A 23,313-nucleotide genomic window follows, 5' to 3' on the forward strand; every position below is an offset into this window, starting at 1 on the left:
AAGAGTGCCAAACACTAAAGAAATGTACAGAGAGAGAAAGGGGGGTGTGGAGCCCACAGAACAATTTGTAGTAGCTGGTTCTTTCCTTCCACCGTGTAGATCTCAGAGATCAAATTCAGGTCACTAGGCTGTAAGTTGTCCTCTGACATACACTCCTGCACGCTGGTAAGGTGGCTCGCAGCATCTGTAACTCCAGTTTTAGGGGATCTGATGCTCTCTTCTGATCTCTGTAGGCGCTGTACACAAGAGCACACGGTGCACTCCCTACAAGGCCAGCATTGAGCTAATAGCATCGTTTGTTTGTTTGGTTGTTTTTGACATTCCAGTCTTTATGAGATGTAAGGGTGGTTCTGACACTAAGGTTCTGTTCTCCAATTGGTTCCTGATCTATCACTAAAGATGGCATGGGTCAATCACTGGGTGGAAGGTACAGGCAGAACTTCTGGCAAGGGGCAGACAAAGGAGAGAGAGGGGAGGAAGGGAGAGTTGCTTCGGAGAGAAAAAGAGCCAACCGGTCATGTGAGATCTCGGGCAGAGCGGCCACAGAGGCTTCTAAGAGCAGAAGGTTGGAGGTGTGGAGCTGGGAGTGAAGGAGCTGAAGAGCTGAAGTTGAGTGCAGATTTAGGGTGCTGAGCTGGGAGTTCTGGGAAGGGCACACTAGTCGAGGTAGGTTGGAGGAAATCAACAGTTGAGACAATAAAGCAAGTTGAAATTAAACAACTGTGTGTGTGTCTGTGTTTTTCATCCGAGGAGACAATAATCTCTAGGCGGTGGCTGGTAGGGTGGTCCATTCCCGGACTTAAAGTGGGGTAGCAAAAGCTCCACACAACAATGAGAAGCACCCTTGGAGGCATACGCCTCCATTTCACAATGTATTAAGCTACTGCAAAATAAGATTTTATTTTTGGAAGTCTTATTATGGTATTTTTAAGTGTGTGTGTGTGTGTGTGTGTGTGTGTGTGTGTAAGAGAGAGAGAAAAAGTGAGATAGAGAAAGTGAGAGTGAGAGCGAGGGTGAGAGTGAGTGACAGAGAGAGAGAGAGAGAGAGAGACAGAGAGAGAGACAGAGAGAGAATGTGTGTATTAGCTGCTGGTCGTGGGTACTAGGAGATGAACCCAGGCCCTCTGCAAGAGCATCAGGTGCTCTTAATCACTGAACCATCTCTTCAACCCCCAAATAAAATGTCATGATAAAGATGTGTCCAAAGTTGGACAGGGTGGTGCCTGATAGCTGTAATCCTAGCATTTGGGAGACTGAAGCAAGAGGATCACTGAGAGTTCAAAGCCACCCTGGGCATCGTAATCTGGCATATGGGAGGTGCTCAGGGAGTGGTTGTGCCACCTGCTTCCTCAGTTCCACCCTACTGCTTGCTTTATCTTTATTGGACACTTGCTGGTCAACTTTGATTATCGCAAGATGAGCCACGAGGATCCTGGAAGGAAAGTCAACAGCCACGTTGGGACGTTCAGAGTTCCTGGCACACAGGTTCACTGGACTGGATAGAACTGAGTCATTTGAGTGTTCACACCAGGTCTCAAACAATCCCTTAGGTAATCAGCTCATAATAGGGATTGTGACAGTAGCCAAGCTTTACAGGTTCCATGCAATGCGTGCTGGACAGGGAAAATGCTAATGTCCTTAGCAAAGGGACACAACTTCTCTCAATCAGGGGTCTGGCCTGGGAGAGGAGGAGAAACAAGAGAACACATGCCAGCATTTGATGGTTTTTATGGCTCAAGAATCTTACTCTGTTTTTATGGATTTTGTTACCTGTTTTTATTTGTGGTATTGGGGGTAGCATCTGGAGTCTGGAGTATGTTAGGCAGGGTCACTGTAGCTGAACCACATCCCCAGCTCCTCACTAGGCCATGGTAGGCAAAGGCTCTACCACTGATCCTCATCTCCAGTTGAGATTATGTCCCAAAAAAGCCAGGAAGGAAGAAAGAAAGGGAAGGAAGGAACCATGTCCCCAGAAGACTATTACGCTTTTTGGGGGTGGGGGGAGGAAGATGACAGCCAAAGAAATAGGGAATAAAGAAAAGACATGAGAGAAACGCTTTGCTATATGGGTCTGAAAATGTTATAATGAAACTCGTTATTCTGTATGCTGAAAAGAAAAATCCAAAGAAAGAGAGAGAGAAAGAGAGAGAGAGAGAGAGAGAGAGAGAGAGAGAGAGAGAGAGAGAGAGAGAGAGAGCGCCTCACAGCAGGACCACATTCTTCAGGGCTTCCTGCTGGGAGGGGGATGGGTGACAACAACATGTGGTACATCTTCACGAGTTTGTAAATAACTTCTTTCATTTTTCCTCCCTTTATCTTTTCCCTTCCCTCTCCCTACCCCAGGCTTACAAAACATCCATTGTGGGGCTGGGGATTTATGTCCCAAGTGTGTCATTTTAAAGCACGTCACTGTCACCAATATTGTGTAATGTGGCACATTCTCCCCCAGTCTCTTTGTCCTTTAGGATTCCTCAGAGAACCAGGGCCTCTCCTTGTGATGCCCACCCCAACCCACACAACAATCCCCTCATGATGGGTCTTAGAATTCATAGGTAAAGAAACAGGCTAGGGCCTTAACTAATAATGGCACAACCCTGATGACTTGCATGTGACCCCTGGGGCCACAGGCTGGATGGAGAGGTTTGACTGTCTTGAAAGACTCCTCTGAACTCCACACATATACTACAACTCACACATGTACTGTAGCATATGCACCAGCACATGCACACAGACTAAATAAATAAGACATGGTTTTTACAAAAAAAGAAGAAATAGAAGAAGAAGCAGAAGGAGGAGGGAGAGGAGGAAGAGGAGAAAAGGAGGAGGAAGAGGAGAAGGAAGAAGTGGGGAAGGGGGGAAGGAGGAGGAGAAGAAAAAGAAGACAAGAGAAAAACAAAGCTGATGAAATAACATTGTAGACCACTAACCAGAGAATAGTCTACTTGTGACCACATGACCTCAGGCAGCTATGATCCTTTAGTTCATGAATATTAAGAGCTAGCTCAATGGAGCACTGAAGGGAGATAAAGAGCCATAGGTCCATGGACCAAGGGAATTCTCTCACAGGTCTTCAGAGGAGGGGAGGGGGACAGGCTCCGCATCACGTGACCTAGCCAAGAGGCACTGAGGCAGACAGGAAGTAGAACTATAAATTTAGTCTGCAACTGGAAGTTGGTGGGGGAAAGAGAGCATTGTGAGACCCTCAAAGTTATGAGAGGCCTTCATATTAGCTAGGAGGAGGGGCACAGAGACTACAAGGGGTAGAGACTGAATTAGGGGAGACACAACGTGAGCTGAAGGGGCTGTGATCTAACAATGGGCATGTGATAGCTTCTAACCCCTGGAGACCTGAAGCAATGAGAGGCACAGGCTCATACATGTCCCCTCCTGGGTGTGGATGTGCAGCCAGGAGAGAAATTGCTGAGTCACAGGGCGTGTGCCTGCGAGAGCTGACAATACCTGAGAGATTTTCAGAATAGGAGGCTCTGTGCTGACCCGAGTACATCTCGAATTTGTTAATGTTGAGCTTCCTTCGTGGGACCAACCCCCCTCCTTTCCATTTCCCTAGCTTCATTCAGTGTCAAGGACTTCTTCATTCAGTTTTCCCCCAAATGTTTATCACATGTAGTTTATTTGGATATGTGGGTGGTGCACGAGAGAGCTATTGCGCATAGTTGGAGGTCAAAGCCAGTTTTGGTGAGTTGGCTCTTGTAGGTGTTTCTGCTTGGATGGGCGAGCATCCTGAGACACGGAAGCCCAGGAACCATACAGCTCTGAGGTGGGACAGTGTCCCAGTGGAGGGGTATCCTGGGACTCGGAAGCTCAGGAACCACACAACTCTGAGAAGAAGCCTCCCCAGCAAAGGCATTGTGGTTCCCAAGGGAGGGTATCCATTCCCAGCTGAGCTGAGGGGCTGAGGAGCTCAGGAACCTCAGCCCCGCTCCACTTCTTCGCTTCATTGCTTCTTTTCTTCTTGGTGTCTTCCGACTAGAGAATCACACCAGGCAGAAAATCTCATGAAAGAGATTTATTGGAGGGTCTAGAGTGTGGAGGGAGGGGCAGATCCAGGGACGGTAGCCCTCTGCTCCTTGGAGTGGACAGCAGGGAACTGGACAAAGGGAAAGTGCTTATATAAGATTAATGAGGGGGTGGAGCTTCTTAGGGCAGAGATTTCCAGAGCGATGATTGGTGGGATTTTCCTGCCAGAGCTGGTGATTTTCAGAGGGATTGGTGGGTTTTTGGGGAAGGATTAGTGTTTTTCTGTTTTTTGTTTTTGTTCTTTTTTTTTTTTTTTTTTTTTTTTTTTGAGGACTGGTGGTGCTTGCTGCTCAGAGAGTGATGATTTCCTCCTCCTCCCCTCCTCCTCCTCCTCCTCCTCCTCCTCCTCCTCCTCCTCCTCCTCTTCTTCTTCTTTCTTCTTCTTCCTTCTTCTTCTTTTCCTTCTTCTTCTCTTCTTCTTCTTCTTCTTCTTCTTTTTCTTCTTCTTCTTTTTTCTTCTTCTTCATTTTTTTTTTTTTTTTTCTTCTTTTTTTTTTCTTCTTCTTCTTTTTTTTTTCTTCTTGTTCTTCTTTTTTCTTTTTTCTTAGGGATTGGTGGATTTTTTTTTTTTCATTCCCTTTCCCTGCATCAGGGTCCATGGGCTAGAGTGGGAAGTCCTTCTTGGCTGCAGCTGGCTTTTGCTGTGGTGCCATCCCTGTGGGGTTACTGGGCCTGGGGGGTGGGGGGAGGTTGGAGGGAAGGAGCTGCCACTGTGGACAGATGCAGTGGTATTTCCCCAAGGCCATAAACTGAGGCAGGAAAGGTGCCACCACCATGGGCAGCTCCTGGGACAGCAGCAAGATGAGAAGATATCACCATTTTGACAGCCATTGGAGCTCCCTTGGCACAATTTACTCCTGTGACTGTAGGCTGGGACTGTAAAGAGGGACCCACTTTTCTGGCTCATCAGCTTCTGCTGTGCGCTGCTCAGGGACTACATTCTCTCCTTCCACCGTGTGGGTCCAGAGATCAAGCGCGGGTCATTAGGTTTGGTGGCAAACACCTTCACACGCTGAGCCATCACACTGGCCCATGATAACTGATAACATGAAATACCTCATTAAGAACAATAGTTTTTGAATTATGCTATTTTTTAAAGCTGATTTTTTTGATCAATCTTTTAATGAAGACATTTCCCCCCACCTCCCCACGTTCTCTCCTTAGCAAATTAAGGAGCTGGAGAGATGACTCAAGAGAGAACTCGCTGCTCTTCTAGAGGACTGGAATTTGGTTTTCAGTATCACTTGTAATGCTAGTTCCAGGGCATCTGAGACCATTTTCTAGCTTTTGAGAGTAACTGCATTTTTGTGCACACATGCACACACAGAGACAGACAGACAGACAGACAGACACACACACACACACACACACACAAGCTACACAAATTCACAGCTGTTTCTTACACAGTATAGGTATAGATCTATTTTGGCTCTCACAGCCAATGCCTCTCACAGTCTATTCCACCTTTAAACCTGAACACTTAAAATGCAAATCCTCAAACTACTCAGAATTTTGTCTGAACAATTTGTGAGTTTGAAGGCTTAACAAGTCAATCCCCAGAGTCAAATATACTTGCCTTGGTTTTTCTTTCCTAAATCTCCAAGTATGTTGTACCTAAGAGGTTTTTAACTTTTATTTTGAGGCAGAACCTCACATACCCTCACTGTGTAGCTGAGAATGGCCTTGAATTCCTGATCCTACTCGTCTCCAACTCTGGAGTGGAGAGGACACAAGTATGTGCCAGCGCACATGGCTTGGTAGTGGCCTGTTCTGTTTTTGTGGAGCATGTATATATCTCACGTGCAGCTAGTGTGTGGATGCAGGAGAGTGCCCGTGGAGGCCATAGGCCAACTTGGGAATCCTTAGTCAGTGTACCCCTACACTTTTCCTCTAAGACTTATTTACTTTGTGCATACAAATATTTTGCCTGCACATGTACATGTGCACTACATGTGAACCTGGTGCCCTTAGAAGTTAGACGAGGGCATCAGATCCCCTGGAACTGAAGCTTAGATGGTTGCGAACCACTGCGTGGGTGCTGCGAATAGAACCTGAGTCCTCTGCAAGGCCAAGTTCTAAGCTGCTGAGTCAGCGTTCCAGCTCCCCTTTTTGTTTTATTGAGACCCAGAGTTTCCCAAGTGATAGGTTATTTCTCCATTGGTGAAATGTGCCAATTCAAACCAGATTAGATTACATTAAGTGTGAGTTTTTTGATTGTCTGGATTATATAAGGAGGAGTGGGGGAAGGGGGGCACAGTTTTTTCTTTTTTATTAAGCAATTATTTATTGTTATTGTTGGCAACCAGACATATCCGTGGACAGCTAAAAGTGAGTCCACAACAAACAGGCATCTTTACAGCCAGCTTTCGAAGGACCCAGCGACCAGACACATCATCTCGATAGTGTTTTGCCTGTCTCTTTGCCCATGCGCAAATCTCATTTAAAAAGTCACGTTCTCCCTGCTCCCACTCTCTTCGTTCTTCCCTCTCGCAGAAGTTCCCTCTGTATTCTCACCCAATAAATCTCCCACGTGAGACCTGCCTTGCCTCATGGTGTGTTTTTTGTTGGGACCCGCTGCCTAATCCTATCAGTTATTGTGTGAATATATATGATGGGTATGGAGGTTGGAGGGCAACTTTAGGGAGTCAGTTCTCTCCTTCCACCTTTACATGGGTTCGAAAGATCAAACTCAGGGCGTTCGGCATGTGCAGCAAGCACCTTATCTGCTGAGCCATCTCTCCAGCCCTGGGTTTGGTTTCTGGTTTGGAGGGAACTAGTTTTCCCAACACCATTTGTTAAGCATCCTGTGTTCCCCTGTCCATCTGGGCTGCTGTTGTAATTCATGTTAACTCCTAGACTTACACATCCACCTGTCTGAGTCTCCTCTCCGATGTTGCACTTGGACCCAGTTGATGATAAGCTCACTCTTGCTCTGAATGTCACTTCTGTTTGTCACAGTGCCATGATGTGATGTGTCCTAGGGTGAGAAGCTTGCTATTTCGCCACCTCAGCCCTGTGCTCCTCGGTCTTACAACACTGTGCGGGAGAACCTTCTCCACCCTTGATATTAAGGGACTGCTCACAGACGCCTGCCTCCTCCCCACTCTGGAAGCGGCGTCTGCATGGAAAAGACACATCCTCATGTGAGAAAAGAAAGTTAGGGCTGCCAAGAACATGAGTGTTAGCTCAGTTTCCACCTTCTGGAAGCCTTTTTTCCCACACCCTCCCCTGTGGATCAGCGCAAACAAACGAAGACAGTATCATTGACATTTGCATTTTATTTTCCCGGATCCCAGTTGAGGTGGGAGAAACCCATTCAAGGCTGGAGCAGGAAGGAAATTCCTGAGAGGGTGGGTTATAAATGGCTTGCTGTCCATTTGACGGCTTTTTTTCTTGTGTTTTAAGATGGTTAGTCCTCCTCAGAGTATCCACCTTCTAAGTGAGAAATAGGGGAGGGATATTCAGACTTTATCTTCCTTTAAACGGTGTTTGTTTGTTTTTGTTTTTGCGACAAGGTCTCACGAATCCCAAGCTTGCTTTGAACTCTCTATTTAGCCAATGATGACCCTGAAGTCCAGAGCCTCCCGCTCCCATCTCCAAACTCTGGATTACAGCATCCGACACCACTCCCTCTTTATACCTCACGAGCACTCCACCAACCGAACTACACCCACAGTGGTTTTGTTTGTGTTTGTTACCGAGACAAGTTCTCACTAAGTAGCCCAGGCTGGCCTTAGTCTCCAGGTTCTCCCTGCCTCAGCCTCCCTAGTTCGGGAATTGTGTTAACCACTCCTCTCAGCTTCATTTCCCATCTTCATGCTTGAAAAAAAAAATCAGTGCTGAGGGTGGGAAAGGGGTTGGCAAGATGGCTCAGCCAGTAAAGCCTCCAAGCCTGACAGCCGGAGTTCAGCTCTCAGGACCCACAGGGTAGACGTAGAAAAGATAATCCTGCAAATCGTTCTCAGAACAGGCAGTGGCCATGACATGCACCTGCTTCTTCATGACCCCCTGACCCCTGCATGCATAAAATAAAATAAAAAGTAAAAAAAAATGTTTAAACCCAGCACTGAGGATTAAACTCATACTCCTGTCACTTGGAACAAGGTGGAGGCTTTCTGTGACCTCGTCTGACTCCACACTTTAGATAAGATGGGTGCAGTTGAAATGAGCTTATCAACCACCCTCCTACTTCATTCTTGACCAAGCAGATACTGCTCACGTCCACATGTGACCCGGAAAGAACTCCTCAGCCCCTCACTGTGGGATTCTAGACCAGTGCCACCACCGAGCCACAATTCCAGCTCTGCTTGCTCCCTTCTACCATGTAAACAAACATTCCCCAAGACTGAGGGTTAGTAGCCCTGGGCTTGCTTTCTTTAAATATTTATTTACTTATTTATATAAGTACACTGTAGCTGTCTTCAGACACACCAGAAGAGGGCATCAGGTTCCATTACAGATGGTTGTGAGTCACCATGTGGTTGCTGGGATTTGAACTCAGGAAGAGCAGTCAGCTCTCTTAACCGCTGAGCCATTGCTCAGCCCAGCCCTTGGCTTCCGTCCAAGCTCCTAGCTTTGCGCTAGGTCCTGTGGCTTCTGTGATGCTTCCAGGTCACTTGCTAACTAACGTAAGTGGGAGCTGATCTTGCCTGGGGTGTAGAAGGGTTTGGGTGAGCTCATCTCAGCTTTATCCAATTTATCTAGTGTGCAGTCAGAGGGGACACAGGGCATTGGTCTTTCTTCCTAGTCATATCTGAAAAATTATTTCTCCACCAATGAAACGAGCCAGTTCAAGTCAGATTAAAAAATATATATATAGGCAGGTTTAATCTGAAGCTGCTCTCGGGAGCATTTACTGGCCCCAAGGAAGGAGGCCAGGGAAGTCACCATAGGAAGGGAGAGAGGAGAGAGGGAAGAGAAAGGAAGAACAAGGGAGGAGAGAGAGAGAGAGAGAGAGAGAGAGAGAGAGAGAGAGAGAGAGAGAGAGAGAGAGAGAGAGAGAAACAAGAGAGACCAGGAGACAAAAAATGTCTGGATTATAAAGGAAGAGTCTCTGCCCCATGATGGAAAGTTCACTGTTGGGGACATTGGGGACAGAGTATGCCAGGGAGGGACTGAGAAATGCTGGGAGAACGTGGAGGCGAGATCTGCTTTGGTATGTAAGATATGCACCTCAGTCCCTTGTCCTGACATCTGAAACCAAACAACAGTTTTGTCTTGAGTTCTCTGCTCACCCTTGACTCTGATCCTGAGTCAGGGTGCATCCAAGCTCTGCCACTTGCAACAACGTTGCAACAAGGTTGTAGATGAGACCCGTGTCTGTGAGAGGTGGAGAATCCACCGCAAGCTTCCCTTGCTGGGTTTCCCCTTTAGTTACAGTAAATGTCACAAGCCCAGTGTCTTCATGTGAATGCACATTCCTGTATGGGGTATGTTGGTGTGTGAAGGGCAGAGGCTAATGTCAGGTGTCGGTCCTTTGGATCTGTCCACTTGTTTTCTGAATCAGGGTCTTACTGGCTTGGAAGGCACTGAGTAGGCTAAGTTAGCTGCCTAGAAAACCCCAAGGATCCTCCTGTCTACCTGTTCTCTCTGTGGTAAAACATGAATACAATGTATGCTCTTTTCTGTCAGAGGATTAATAAATCAAAACTCCATTAAAAATAGAATAAAAATGTTGTTTGGGAGAAATTCCCCCAGGGTTAGCACTTCTGGAAATCAAAACACTTGGTCAAGGTCACACCCTCTTCTCCAACTTGTGCTTTGTTGATTGGCTGTGCCATTCAGAGCCAGCGAACCTTTTAATAAAGTATAGCCCTGGCCACTCAGAACACAGCACAGCACCCCTTTTACTCTAGGAAACGGGCATGGTGGCACTCAGGAGGCAGAGACAGGTTTGTCTCTGTGAATTTGAAGCCAGCCTGGTCTACATAGGGAGTTCGAGGACAGCCAGGGGCTAGCTAATAGAGATACCCTCTCTCAAAAATAACACCACCACCCCTACCACTACTACCCCCACAAACAAACAAACAAACAAACAAACAAACACCCAGTGGGACTCACATTGTGTATGCATGGTTTAGGATGGCTTTGCAGAAAAAAATCTAGAGGTCAGCAAGGTGGCTCAGTTGTTAGGAGCACATACTGCTCTTGGTGAGGACCTAAGTTTAGCTCCCGGCACACTCACTGGGAGGCTCACACCAGCCTGTAGGTATAGCGCTGGGGGATCGATGCTCTCTTTTGGCCTCTGTGGGCCATGCACTCAAGCGCACATACCCATCGACAGATACCCATAAACAAAACATAAACATAAAGACATCTAGGGCCTGATGAGATGAATCCATGGCAAAGGCTTTCTTCGCTTTGATCCCAGAACCCACAGGCAGAAAGAGAAAACTAACTCTCACAGAAGTTCTTTAATCTCTAAAAGCAAGAGCCCCCTCATTTCAGCCCCCAACAAAAGATTAAAAAAATTGAAGAATAATAAAGATGGGCTGGAGTGACGGTTCAGAGGTTAAGGTAACTAACTGGCTGCTCTTCCAGAAGACCTGGGTTTTGTTCCCAGCACCCAGAAGGCGTCTCAAACTGTAATTCCAGTCCCCAAGATCTGATGCCTTTTCTGGCCTCCACAGGCCCTGGACACAGGCGGTGTATAAACATTCATGCAGGCAAACTACCCATACACGTAAAATAATATATATTTAAAAAAGAAACAAACACCAGAGATAAACAACTTAAAGGGAAAAAAGGTTGTTTTAGGTTTGGAGTTATAGAGGTTTAAGTCCTCTTACCTCTGGGTTGGGACAGCTTGAGTGTGGCTAGCAAGGTTCTGGCAGGCTTTGCCTACCCCCCACCCATTTCCCACTGCCTTGCTAAACTGTTAGATGACAGTCCTAAAGCTAGCCATCAAGGTCTATTCCCTTATTTGGTCACTTCCTCCTCTGGAGGCTGACTGCAAAGTATTAAAGTCTAGCAATCAAAAGATCCGTTGACTCACCTAATTAACACAATCAAAGTCTACCACGGCATCTTAATAGTAAGATAGTTACTGTTTGTGAAGAAAACGTAAAGTCATCTAAAGACCCCCTGGGGGCAAGGAGCAGCCACTGTGGTGTTTGACTGAGATTGGTCTCCGTAGATTCATGTTTTTGAATGCTTGGTTCTCAGTTGGTAGAAATGTTTGGAGAGCATTAGGGAGTATGACTTTGTTGGGTAAGGTGTGTCTCTGGGAGTGGGCTTTGAGGTTTCAAATGCTGGTGCCATACTGAGTTAATGTTCTCTCTCTCTTGTGGATCTGTTTCAGTATTTAAGCTCTGAGCTACTACTCCAGCACCATGACTGCCTGACTGCCACCATGCTCCTCCCCATAATGGTCATGGTTCTCTGACCCTTTGAACCGTAAGCCCATAGAAATGCTTTCTTCTATAAGTTACTTTGGTCATGGTGTTGTTGTCTTGTTAAATGATAGAAAAATAACTAAGATCCCTACTTGTCCACAACTGCATGGCACAGAAGGAGAAATAGCAAAGGGGTTCTTCCCATGTTTTTTTGTTTTTTTATTTCAGGGTCTAAATCTGGTTCACGGCTGAGGAAAAGGCTCAACTCGGGGTTTGTGGATGGGTCCATTGCTAGTGATGGGTTTGAACCCAATCTAGTCATTTCAGGAAGTGTTCCTAGGGTCTGGCTACAGAAACAGGGCCAGTCCACCTTGGGGGATGGTGATCTTGGTGCCAGGAGAGGTAGAGCAAGGTCTGGAGAGACTGACATTAGCTTCAGCATTCTCAAAGAGGGACGGTGCTCCTCATTGCAGTTGGGTGGCACTGGCTCCATGGTTCCTGGTATGGCTCATTAGTTGGAGTGAATGGTGTCCTTAATCCAAGGAACGAACTCACACAGGTTGGTGTAGACACCTGGTCTGTTGGGCTGAGCACAGGGGAAATCACCCCAGGACACAAGGCCCTGTAGCTTGCCATTGCAGATCACGGGTCCTCCAGAATCACCCTGTTAGGGAAGAGTGGGGGCACAGAAGGAGGCAGGGGTGGGGGTGAGGTCGAATGGGGAGGAACAAGACATTCAGTACCATGAGTCAATGCAGAAAGGACACAGGAAGCAGGTGCAGACAAGGGTGAAAGGGCCAACAGGATTGAATGTAGGTAAAACAGAGCAAAGTGGAGAGAGAGAGGGAGGATGTTGTCAGTATTTTACTTCAGGTTCAGCTTGTAGAAAGCCCGCTAGCCAGACTCTACTTATTTTTTTTAAAGATTTATTTATTATATACAAGTACACTGTAACTCTCTTCAGACACACCAGAAGAGGGCATCGGATCCCATTACAGATGGTTGTGAGCCACCATGTGGTTGCTGGGATTTGAACTCAGGACCTCTGGAAGAGCAGTCAGTGCTCTTAACCGCTGAGCCATCTCTCCAGCCCCCGGCTAGCCAGACTCTAGCTAACACCACACCCCTTCCAGCCCTGTCTCTGCTAGCTTCCTTATCTTTTTTCTCCTCACAAGATGTCTAACCTGTCTCCTTTTCTCTCCCCTCTATCTATCCATCCATTCATCTGTCAATCCATCTGTCCATCTGACTGTCAGTTTGCCCATCCATCCATCCATCCATCCATCCATCCATCCATCCACCTCTGCTTCCCTTCCTTCTTCTCTCCTTTTCTTCTCCCCCTCTGCCTTCCCCCTTCTTCTCCCCTTCCCATCTTGTCTGTTCTCCTCCCTGTTTGTTTTTGAATCATGATCTTGCTATGTAGCCCAGGCTGGACTGGGATTTGCAATCCTCCTGCTTCACTCTTCAGAATAACTGGGATGATAGTCCTATGGTACCAGGCTCAAGTGCTTTCTCAGTGATTTTTCTTTGAATCTTTGCACTGAATTTTGAGAGTCCATCAGTTAACTTCCTCTGAGCCTGTCAACTAAGGCTCACAACAGCTGCTGGCTGTGTTAGTGAGTGAATGCCTGTAAGTAATGTGGAACAGAGCCAGTCCTTACTCAGCCACCACAGTGCTTTTATTAGTGTCTTTCTTGCAGGTGCTCACTATTGTTGTTCTTTATGCATGCATGTATGTATGCGTGTGTGCACACCTGTGTGCATGTACATGTGGGGGTCAGTAGACAATCTCAGACACCATTCCTCAGGCACTATCAATCTCGGTTTTTGAAACAGTCTTTCCTTGGCCTGGAGCGTACAGATTCAGCTAGGTCGGCTGGCCAGCAAGCCTCAGGGATCCACCAGGAAACCAGTGCCTCAGCTCATATACTGCTTTCTTCAACACAACTCCTGTGCCCAAGAAATATGGATTCCTTTCCACTCTTTGAGCCAGTCAAACATCCCTTTTGCCGTCTTAGGACCTTTGTATAGGACTGTTCTGTTTCCTTAGCCAGGGTGGTTTACAGTCCCTGCCTATGTACGCATAAGGAAGCCCTCCTCGTGACCACAATGAAGACGAGTCCTAGTGTTTTATTTTCTGGTGACTCCTTATAATTTTCTGAAAGAGCCCTAGGTGTAAAGCTTCTTGAACATAGGTTTTTTAAAAATTGTACTGTACATTTTTAAAAGATTTATTTTTATTACATTAAATCAGTAGTTCTCGATCTTCTTAGTTCTTTGACCCTTAATTCAGTTCTTCATGTTGTGGTGACTCCCATCCTCAAAATTATTTTTGTTGCTACTTTGGAACTGTAATTTTGCTACTGTTATCAATGGTGATGTAAATATCTGATATTCAGGATGGTCTTAGGCAAACCCTGTGAAAGGGTCGTTCAACCTCAAAGGGGTAGCAACCCACAAAACCCATAGAACCCATGTCGAATTTTGTGTGTGTGTGTGTGTGTGTGTGTGTGACTATATACATGGGAATGAAGGTACCAGAGGAGGTCAGAAGGAGCTGTCGGATCCCCTGGAGCTGGAGTTACAGATGTGGGTCCTAGGAACATAATGAGATCTCTGGAAGAATAGCCAGCCTCTTAAGAGCTGAGGTATCTCTCCAGCCCCCCGATTATAGGATTTTGTGATTAATGTCTGCTTCTTCAGTACTTCCAACAATGAAGCCTATCCTATATGCTCTTTTTTAAAAAAAATATTTAAAACAAGTTTTCTCTTTTCTTTCCTCATGGCATTTTATTAGCACTTATTAGAAAACTCACCTGATGAATTCAGTTGCAATGAGACATTACATGTTTGAAGACGCCACATAAATAGAACTACGATGGCCATTGTGTAAAGGGACCCCTGAGATGTAGCACCTTTGTGCAGTGCATTCTCTAGCCACAGGGAGCAGCCTTGACTCCTCCTTCCGGACCTGAACTGTGAGACCGAAGCTGCTGTATGTCTAGCAAACTGAGATGGATTCTCAGGGTAAAAGGCATCACAGAAGCAGGGTGGAGGCTGTATATTTATAACTGTTACACATTAAATCAATTCTAAAACATCTCACCTGAGAACATAGAGAGGCCACAGATGTTCAATTAAATAACATATAATAGTAACATTAGTTTTATATCCGTAGTTAGTTAATTACTCTTTTGTGGGGCAGGAGATAAAACTCAAGCCTTGCAGCATGTCATGAAAATACTCTACCACTAAGCCACGCCCCCAGCCCCTCACTGGGGGATTCTAGGCAGGGGCTCTACCACTGAGCCACGCCCCCAGCCCCTCACTGGGGGATTCTAGGCAGGGACTCTACCACTAAGCCACGCCCCCAGCCCCTCACTGGAGGATTCTAGGCAGGGACTCTACCACTGAGCCACGCCCCCAGCCCCTCACTGGGGGATTCTAGGCAGGGGCTCTACCACTGAGCCACACCCCCAGCCTCATCTTTACCTTTTAGTTTGAGATAGGGTCTCAGTACATTACCCAGGCCAACCTTCGACTTACTCTGTAACCTAGGCTGGCCTTTGGTTTCATTCTTCCTAACTCAGCCTCCCACATATCTGAGATGACAAGCCACGCCCCACTTCTTTCTCTTTTTTAAAAACTTACTAACGAAAACTGAAAGCAAAATGTGGAGGCTCAATCTGTGTGAGCATCATATAGAACAGTGTCCTGGGACAGGAGCTCTGTGAAAATAAGAATCTCGGTGCTTAATAAAGTATAGGTAACCAGGGTGGCCCTTGATGCACTGCTGAGGAGGCTGCTGAGGTAAAGGGACTTGATGGTAAAAGGACCCTGATGGCCTCAGTTCAATCCCTGGAACCCACATAGTGGAAGAAGAGAACTGACTCCTATGTGTTGTCCTCTGACCTGCACGCACACACTATGACATATGTGCACACACATAAGTAAAATAAATGTAATTTTCTGGATAAATGGAGTTGCATCCAGTCCTTACCTGGCAGGAGTCCCTGCCTGCTTCATCGCCAGCACAGAACATGGTCTTGTCTATCTGTCCCGGGTAGGAGTTTTTACACCTCTCCTCGCTGAGCACAGTAATATCCAGGCATTGAAGGACTTTGGGAAATTTATCTGTTAAGCAAGAGAATCATAAGGGACAGAGGGCAAGAGAGAGAGAGAACAAAGTTGGGCATGGTGGAGCAAGCTTGCTGCCCAAGCTCTAGTCAGGCGGTGACAGAATACACAGTTGTAGTCTGGGTTAGTTCGGGGTAGCCTGTGCTATGTGGGGAGATTCTGCTTGGAAGAGCAGGGATTAGGAGGAACCACGATACTTACTGTGGCTGCTGCTTGTTGTCCCCCATCCAGATACCATGCACCTGGTCCCCTCTTTGGGACAGTCAGAAGCAATTTCCACGGGCTTCACTGAGTGAGAGGCACGAATTCTTCTGTTCATTTTGATGAGCATGAGGTCATTGGAGTGGCCAGGGTGGGAGTAACCTGGGTGGGGGATGGATTTGATTCCCTGGAACATCTGCTGCCCAGACTCGTAGACAGGTGACATGGAGTGGTGGCCCAGACGGATTCTGAACACTCTGAGGAATATGGCAACGATCAATCCCCGCCCAGAACTCTATCCCCCTGTCCAAGGCAGTCTCAATCGCTACCCGCTCTAACCCATCCTCAACCACAATTCCACTCATCTTCAACTCAACTTTATGTCATCCCCAACCTCACTCCTTCCCATCCTCATCCACAACTCAACCCTGGCCTCAACCCCAACTTCCCCCATTTTAAACCCAGTTCTACACCATCCTCAACCCTAACTCTACACCTAACTTTATCAGGTTCTATCCCGTATGCACCTCCAGCCCCTCCCAGCTCCCAGCCTATCTGTCTCTCATCTTTCACACCAACTGCAACGTAAGTGCATACCCTCCAGTAACTGTCAGCCTGAGCATTCATTTTCAACCTCAAGTCTAACTGTGTCTTGTCTATAATCAAACCATCCTCCACACCCAATGCAACCATTCCATCAGTGCATGGGAGCACAGGCTTATAATCTCAGATTTTAGGAGACAAAGGCAGGAAGACTGGGAGTTCAAGATCATCTCTAGCTGCATAGCTAGTTTGAGGCCATCCTGGCCTACGTGAGCCCTTTTCTTAAAAACAGCAAAATAATGGCAAAACAACAAATCAACCCAAAAGTGTTTAGCCATCCCTCACTTCACAAACTAGCCCAACTACATCATTTGTCCCATATCCATTTCTGGTCCCAAACTCTGTCAACTCTGTCTTTCTCTCTACCCATCACACTTTCCACTAACCTCCATTCTAGATCCAACCCCAAATTCATCTCACCCTAGACCATCAATGTATGTGTGCCCAACCCCAACACTTCTCTTTTCCTGACCCAAATCCATGTGCATGTATCTCTCAACTTGCATTCAACTATCCCCATCTCCAAGCCCAGGCAGGTTCAATCCCTTTCCTGACTCTAACCCCATCCCAGTCTCCAATCCAAGCCGTACGCTCAGCCCCTTCCCAACCCCATCTTCATAGGTCCTAATCCCAACTTCATACCAAACCATTCCATGTGTCTATGTCTCTGTATAATCCTTATCACCTCTGTCTCTCTCCTAGCATTTTCTTATCTCTGCTGCAATCTTTCTTTGTCTCTGTCCCTTTAAGTTTGTAATTTCACCTATCCTGATCTCCCATGCCCAGACCAGCTCTCACCAGTGTTTACCTCTTCCCCACGCTGTTTGTCCCCATCTTCCTTTCTATCCTTTCATTCACCCATCTTTCCATCCACCTTCTAAGTTTCTATCCATTCATGAATCCTCCCACTCATCCATCTATCTATCTATCTATCTATCTATCTATCTATCTATCTATCTATCTATCCACCCATCCACCCACTCACACACCCATGCACCCACCCATTCATTCACCCATCCACCCATTCATCCATCCACCACCTGCCCACCCATCCACCCATTCATTCATCCATCCATCCATCCATCCATTCATCTTTCCATCCATCCATTCATCTTTCCATCCATCCATTCATCTTTCCATCCATCCATTCATCTTTCCATCCATCTATCCATGAACTCATCCAGTCTTCCTTCCCAATACCCTCCCCAGTTCTGTCCTCTCCTGCCCCATCCCTAACTTTCTTCCACCCCCTCTTCTCCAGGCCCACTCACGGCTTTCTGCAGTGCGCTGCGGTGAGCAGCCACTGTGGGCTGATCAGAACGGCCCCACAGTACAGCTTGTTGGGCCCCAGAAGCAGGGCACCTTGCCATGGCTGTGTGTCCTTTGGGCAATCTGACCCATTCACAATCCGAGAGCTGCTGTCTGAACGGGTGTCCTCCCCTGAGTTGGAATCCGTGTTGAGGTCTCTGTTGGTCCCAGAGGGTTTGGTGCCAGAGGAGTTGTCACAAGAGGCAACATCATCAGCAAGAGCAAGCTCTGGAAATAGAGTGAGTGGAGAATGGATCTAGCGGTAGGGGTCGGAAGGGGCTTAGATGCAGGAATGCTCTTACAGTCAGAAACTGGGACTGCCCAAATTGTCTGACGTGACACGCTAGGCTTTTAGATAAGGAGTTGGAACCAGGATTGTGGAGGGGAAGCCAGGGATTATAGGCCTGGACTGAAGGATTGACTGAGCCCGAGATCTAGGGATATAAACAGAGCTGTAGGGGTGTAGGCCAGGACTGAAAGATGGGGTCAGGACTATGGAAATAGAACCAAGACTGGGATGTGGCCAGATCTGTAGGGGTGGGGTCAGAGCAGTGTAGGCAGAGCCAAGACCACAGGGAGGGAGCTCGTAGAACAAGCTGAAACCACAACTCAACCAGCAAGTTGGGATTTAGGACAGGGAACCTTGGTTCCAGTGGGCTTCTTGGACTTCGTGAGCTCCAGGGATTCCTGATATCCCAGGAACTCAACAGGAAATACCTGGAGAGAAGGAGGGTGCCCTGGGGCACAGGAGCCCTTAAGGGCAGACTAAGCTTGAGCATTGAGACCTAACTTCCAGAAGTGGAGTCAGAAGCCAAGACCAGTGGTACAAGCTGGTCACCCTACCTATTCTGGAGACTAGGGCACCAGGATGGCAAGACCCGAGAGGCTGGGGACTTGGAATTAGTCTAGGGAGAACTGAGGCAGGGTCACTTGGGGTGATAAGTCCCACAAAAACCCTGACTCTGGAAAGGGAGATGGAGCTAAGCTTTGGAACCACTTATAGCAAATGGATGGAGCCTAGCGAAGAGGGGTACGCTCTGGGGCTGAAGCCTGGCCTAGGGACTTGGTGAGAGCAGTGGGTAGAGTGGGAGCCCTTGGGTGGAGCTGGGGTGGGGGACAGGAAACAGGGACTCTGGAAGGGCCCAGCAAGTCTCACTTTCTGGATTCTCACATAGACTTGTATGCATTCTGTTCCCCACCCCTCACCCTCACGGGCTATCATTGGTCGTGTTCCTGCTAATGGCCCAGAGAAGGGTCGCCTCAGTGCTGTCTGCACTCACAGGCACATTCCAAAAAAAAAAAAACAAAAAAACAAAAACAAAAACAAAAACAAAAAAAAACCAAAAAAAAAAAAAAAAAAAAACAAAACAAAAAAAACAAAAAACAAACAAACCCACACACTGTGTCCAAAGGCAGCTGCTCCCGAGTGACAGGTGGTCTCTCTGGAGCTCGTCCACCTGGCCACCTGAGTGGTGGTGTGTGTGGATGGGGAGACCACAGACACTTCTGCACACAGCCATGCTGACGTGTCACACTGAAAGGACATCCGTATTTCACTTTCCAGCATGGCACAGTGCAAGAAAACCATCTCAGTAGCTACGGTCAGTCACTTCTCAATCAGTTTCTAGAGGCAGAGTCAGGAACCCCAGTTACAGGGGCATGAGAGCACATCCAGCTGTGTTTGAAGCCCTCCAAAAACACACAACCCCCTGAATGTAAAGCCCTAACTGTCACAGGATCACAAATACAGTCACGGACACAGCCCTGCACTCAGAAGGGGCTGTCTGCAAACACGAGGGTCATGCATTCTCACGGGGATGAGCAGAGCTGCACTGCATCCCAGACATAGACACTGGGGTGCAGAGGAGACACACGGAGCCAAATGCCCAGCGACGTCTACGCCAAGCTGGAATGTGCACCCACAATGTTGCAGCACCAAAGTGAACTGAGGTGCATGGACATCTGACTACCCACAAAGCCTCAGAGGATCCATACCGTCTGCCATGCAGTCACTCCATAGGGGACAAGGACACATGCAAGGCAAGCAGAATCACTCACATTTGTAATCCTGGAACTTAGGGAACTGAAGCAGGAGGATTGCCTAGAATTCAAACCCAGCCAGGGTTGCACAGTGAGTACCAGGAGAGCCTGGGCTATAGGACAGGTTCTAGACTAGCCTGGGCTAAAAGTGAGATTATGTCTTAAGAACTAAAACTAAGGGGTCTGCAGAGATGGCTCAGCGATTAAGAGCACTGGCTGCTCCTGCAGTGGACCTGGGTATGATTCCGAGTGTCCACCTGACGGCTCACAGCGAGCTGCAACTACAGCTTCCAACTGAAGCCTATTCCGGCCTCCTTGGGCACTGACATGCACAGTGCAAAATATCTTTACAAATACATAAGTAAAATAAATTAAAAAACAAACAAACAAACCAATAACAGCAAGAACATATGATGGCGCACAACTGCAATTCTACCTCTCAGGAGGCAAATATAAAAGGATTGGCTGCAAGTTCAAGGCCAACTTGGTCTAAATAATGAGTTCTAGACCAGCCTGGGCTGCACAGTGAGACTCTGTCTCAAAAATAATAATAAACAAATTACATAAAAGCCCTTTCCTTCTCCGCAATACGTACACAGCCACGGGGCCCACATTTAATTGTGTAACCACAGAGGCACAAACACACATTCACCTGGTCCTGGAGACACACCCTGTGGTCCACAGAGGCAGTCCTCCCCACACACTTAGGGGACCCTGGTTACCTGAGACCCCCAGAACCAGGGTTGCGATCAGGGTAGCCATTGCCCATTTCCAGGGGTGTCCTGCCCTCGCCATGACCGCTGAACCTGGTAAGAAATAGAGGACGAGGCTAGGTGGTTCTGAAGAGGCCTAGGTGGTTCTGGAAGTCGTGTTCCACTTTCATCACCGTCCCTGCCTCACCATGAGCACCCAGGGACCGGCAGTGGAGGGGAAGGACTGCCAGCATCTTATAGTCCCTGTCCATGTGGACAGCAAGAGAGGCGGGGTGAATCCAACCAAGATAAGACAGAGCCGGATCAGCTTCCCGCTCTTTCCTTACCTGCTGAGACCCTTCCCCAGGCCTCACCTGACACTTTGCCCCTGTTCCCTGGGCAGTGGGTGGTGGGGTCTGGCTCCCAAAATAGCTGCAGACTTCTCAAGCTGGCCTGAGCCTTTTAGCCACCACCTCCTCCTCTGCGCTGGCACCTGGTGATATAACCACCCACTGGTCCCTGGGGCACATTCCCAGGCAGTGAGGTTCCTGTCGGTCTGGGCCCCAGCACTCACTCTTCCTGCCTCCCCTCCCCTCCACCCCCCACCCAGTGCTGAGTGCCACTCCCTCCCTGCCTGGCCCCAAGGATGGGGAGGGGTCCTCAGCGCAGGCCGGGCCCTCCTCAGCCTGGCATCTCACCAGCTCCCAGGCACTCTCCCTGATAGCTAATGTTCCACATCCACTCACTCATTACAACTCTGTGTCTCCTGTCTCATCCCTCCCACTCTGTTTTTAAAATTCTTCTACCTGTGGTCTAGCTGTCTGTCCCCTTGGCACCCAATGACTCTGTCAGTGTGTCTTTCTCCATCACTCTGTCCCTGTTTCTGTCTGTCTGCTTTTGTGTGTTTCTTTGCCTCCTAGGCATCTGTCTCTCTATCACTGATCTTCTTGGTCTCTGTTCTGTCCCTCTTTTTCTCCTTATCTCTCTCTCTTTTTTTTCTCTGTGTGTCTTTCTGTGTTTCCCCCTGTCTTCGCCTCTCTGTCTCCCCATCTGTCTTGTCTCTCTGTCTCTCTGATTTTCATCCCATTCATGTCTAGTCTCTGAATATTGGTTCTCTGTCTTTTACTGTCTCCCTATGCCCCTCCCTGTCATTTGAGCAGGAGAGACAAAGATGTTTGTAGATGAAACCCCATCATCAACTTCCACCCCTGATACTAGGTCCCAGGCCAAGGGTCAGCCAGAGGAAGGGAAGCAGGCTGCCCCCACTAGGTGCCCTGGTCCAGCTGGCACAGCCAGACATGGATGACACAATGGGGCAATGGGGTGGGGCACCCTGTTAATGGAAAAGAGGCCAAGGGCCAGGACCAGAGTTGGGTGGCTCCTAGCGCTTTGGGAAATAGGGCATTGAATGGGGAGCAGAGCAGCACCCCTCCCTGTCTGATCTTTACCACCTGGCAGCCTTTCCTGCCCTCTTCTGTGTCCTGGCTTCTCTTTCTGTCAACATGCCCACACCAATTCTCCAGGTCTTATCCCCACAGGAAGATCCGTGAGCTTCGTGCCAAACACAAACTTTCTCCGCTTGAAATGACAGTCATTACCATGCACAGATTCCAATAGAGGTGTTAGAACCTGGGGTGGGCTCTACTGCATAGGAGGAAAAAAAACTAAACCGCAAAACCCACCTTGAGGTTTCATGCGATGATTAAATGGCTACAAAAACCAGCCACCAATTTCTCTGTTTTTTTCTCACTTATGTGGTCTTTTAAGTTTAGCTTACAGTTGTTAAACGTTTGACTTTTAAAAATTGTATTGTATTATAGTTATTTATTACTTTATGTATCATTTTTCTGTGTTTTATTTGGTGTGTGTGTGTGTGTGTGTGTGTGTGTGTGTGTGTGTGTGTGTGTGTGATACTCAAGTGGAAGAGGACAACCTGTAGGAGTCTGGGCCTCTCTGTCCACTACGTGGGTCTCAGAGACCGAGGCGAGGTCATTAGGCTCAACGTCAAGTGCTTTGACCTGCTGAGTGGTCTCCTCAGCTCCTGTTTTTGTTCCTTGAGATAAAACCTCACGCTGTAGGCCAGGCTGACCTCTAGTTCTTGGCTAGGATTATATGTGTGAACCATCACATTTAGATAAAAGCCAACTTTTTTTTTTACTTTATTTATGAAGCAAGTCTTGAATGCACTACGCAGCTGAAGATGCCTTGAACTGCAGACCTTCCTGCCCCCAGCTCCTGAGTGTTGGGGTTGCATGTACCCCACAACCTGTTTGATGCAGTGTTTTGGATTAAAACTAGGACTTCATGAATGCCAACTGAGCTACATTATGCCTCAATTGTTTTAATTAGTGATATCTATTTTTTTTAAATGTGTATGAGTCTTTTGCTAGCTTATATGTATAAGCAGCATGTAGTCACCCATAGAAGCCAGAAGATGCCCCATTCCCTAGCACTGGAATTACAGGCAGTTGTGAGACAAGATGCGGGTGCCAGGAACCAAATTCAGGTCTTCAGTGGTCTTAACTGAGAAGCCATCTCCCCTGCCCTTTAGAGAGATCTTTTAAAAAAAAAAAGATTGGTTTATTTTTTATTTTATGTGCATTGGTGTTTTGTCTGCATGTACGCCTATCTAAGGGTATGGAATCCCCAGGAAATGAAGTTACAGACAGTTGTAAACTGCATGTGTGTGCTGGGAATTGGACCTAGGTCCTCTGTAAGAGCAGCCAGTGCTCTCAATTGCTGAACCATCTTTCTAGCACCTAGCAGATCTTTTTTTTTTTTTTTTTTTTTTTTTTTGGTTCTTTTTTTTTGAGCTGGGGACCGAACCCAGGGCCTTGCGCCCCCTAGGCAAGCGCTCTACCACTGAGCTAAATCCCCCAACCCGTCCTAGCCAGATCTTTAAAAAATATTTTTAAACTTATTTTTTGAGAAGTTCATTCATGCGTACAATGTATTTCGGT

The 23,313-nt window shown here is 47.4% G+C and overlaps 1 protein-coding gene across 1 annotated transcript; it reads right to left on the minus strand.

Annotated features, from left to right (window-relative positions):
- Window positions 1-11,883: 11,883 nt before the first annotated feature.
- Window positions 11,884-20,456, minus strand: Klk5 (kallikrein related peptidase 5). Its single transcript, XM_032896058.1, has 5 exons — window positions 20,384-20,456; window positions 17,585-17,849; window positions 15,711-15,967; window positions 15,373-15,506; window positions 11,884-12,036 (listed from the first exon to the last, which is right to left on the minus strand). The coding sequence occupies exons 1-5, from the start codon at window positions 20,454-20,456 to the stop codon at window positions 11,884-11,886; spliced, it is 882 nt and encodes a 293-aa protein (XP_032751949.1).
- Between the last annotated feature and the right edge of the window lie 2,857 nt (window positions 20,457-23,313).

The sequence above is a fragment of the Rattus rattus genome, chromosome 2 (genome assembly GCF_011064425.1).
Source record: "Rattus rattus isolate New Zealand chromosome 2, Rrattus_CSIRO_v1, whole genome shotgun sequence".
In the NCBI taxonomy this organism is placed as follows: domain Eukaryota; kingdom Metazoa; phylum Chordata; class Mammalia; order Rodentia; family Muridae; genus Rattus; species Rattus rattus.

Bases quoted from the DNA above. Each gene is read 5' to 3' on its own strand.
- Klk5 (XM_032896058.1), bottom strand. From the start codon at position 20,456: ATGGCGAGGGCAGGACACCCCTGGAAATGGGCAATGGCTACCCTGATC. The intron at 17,850-20,383 runs GTAACCAGGGTC...CTCTATTTCCAG, and splicing joins CCTGGTTCTGGGGGTCTCAG to AGCTTGCTCTTGCTGATGAT. The intron at 15,968-17,584 runs GTGAGTGGGCCT...CATATTCCTCAG, and splicing joins GCAGCGCACTGCAGAAAGCC to AGTGTTCAGAATCCGTCTGG.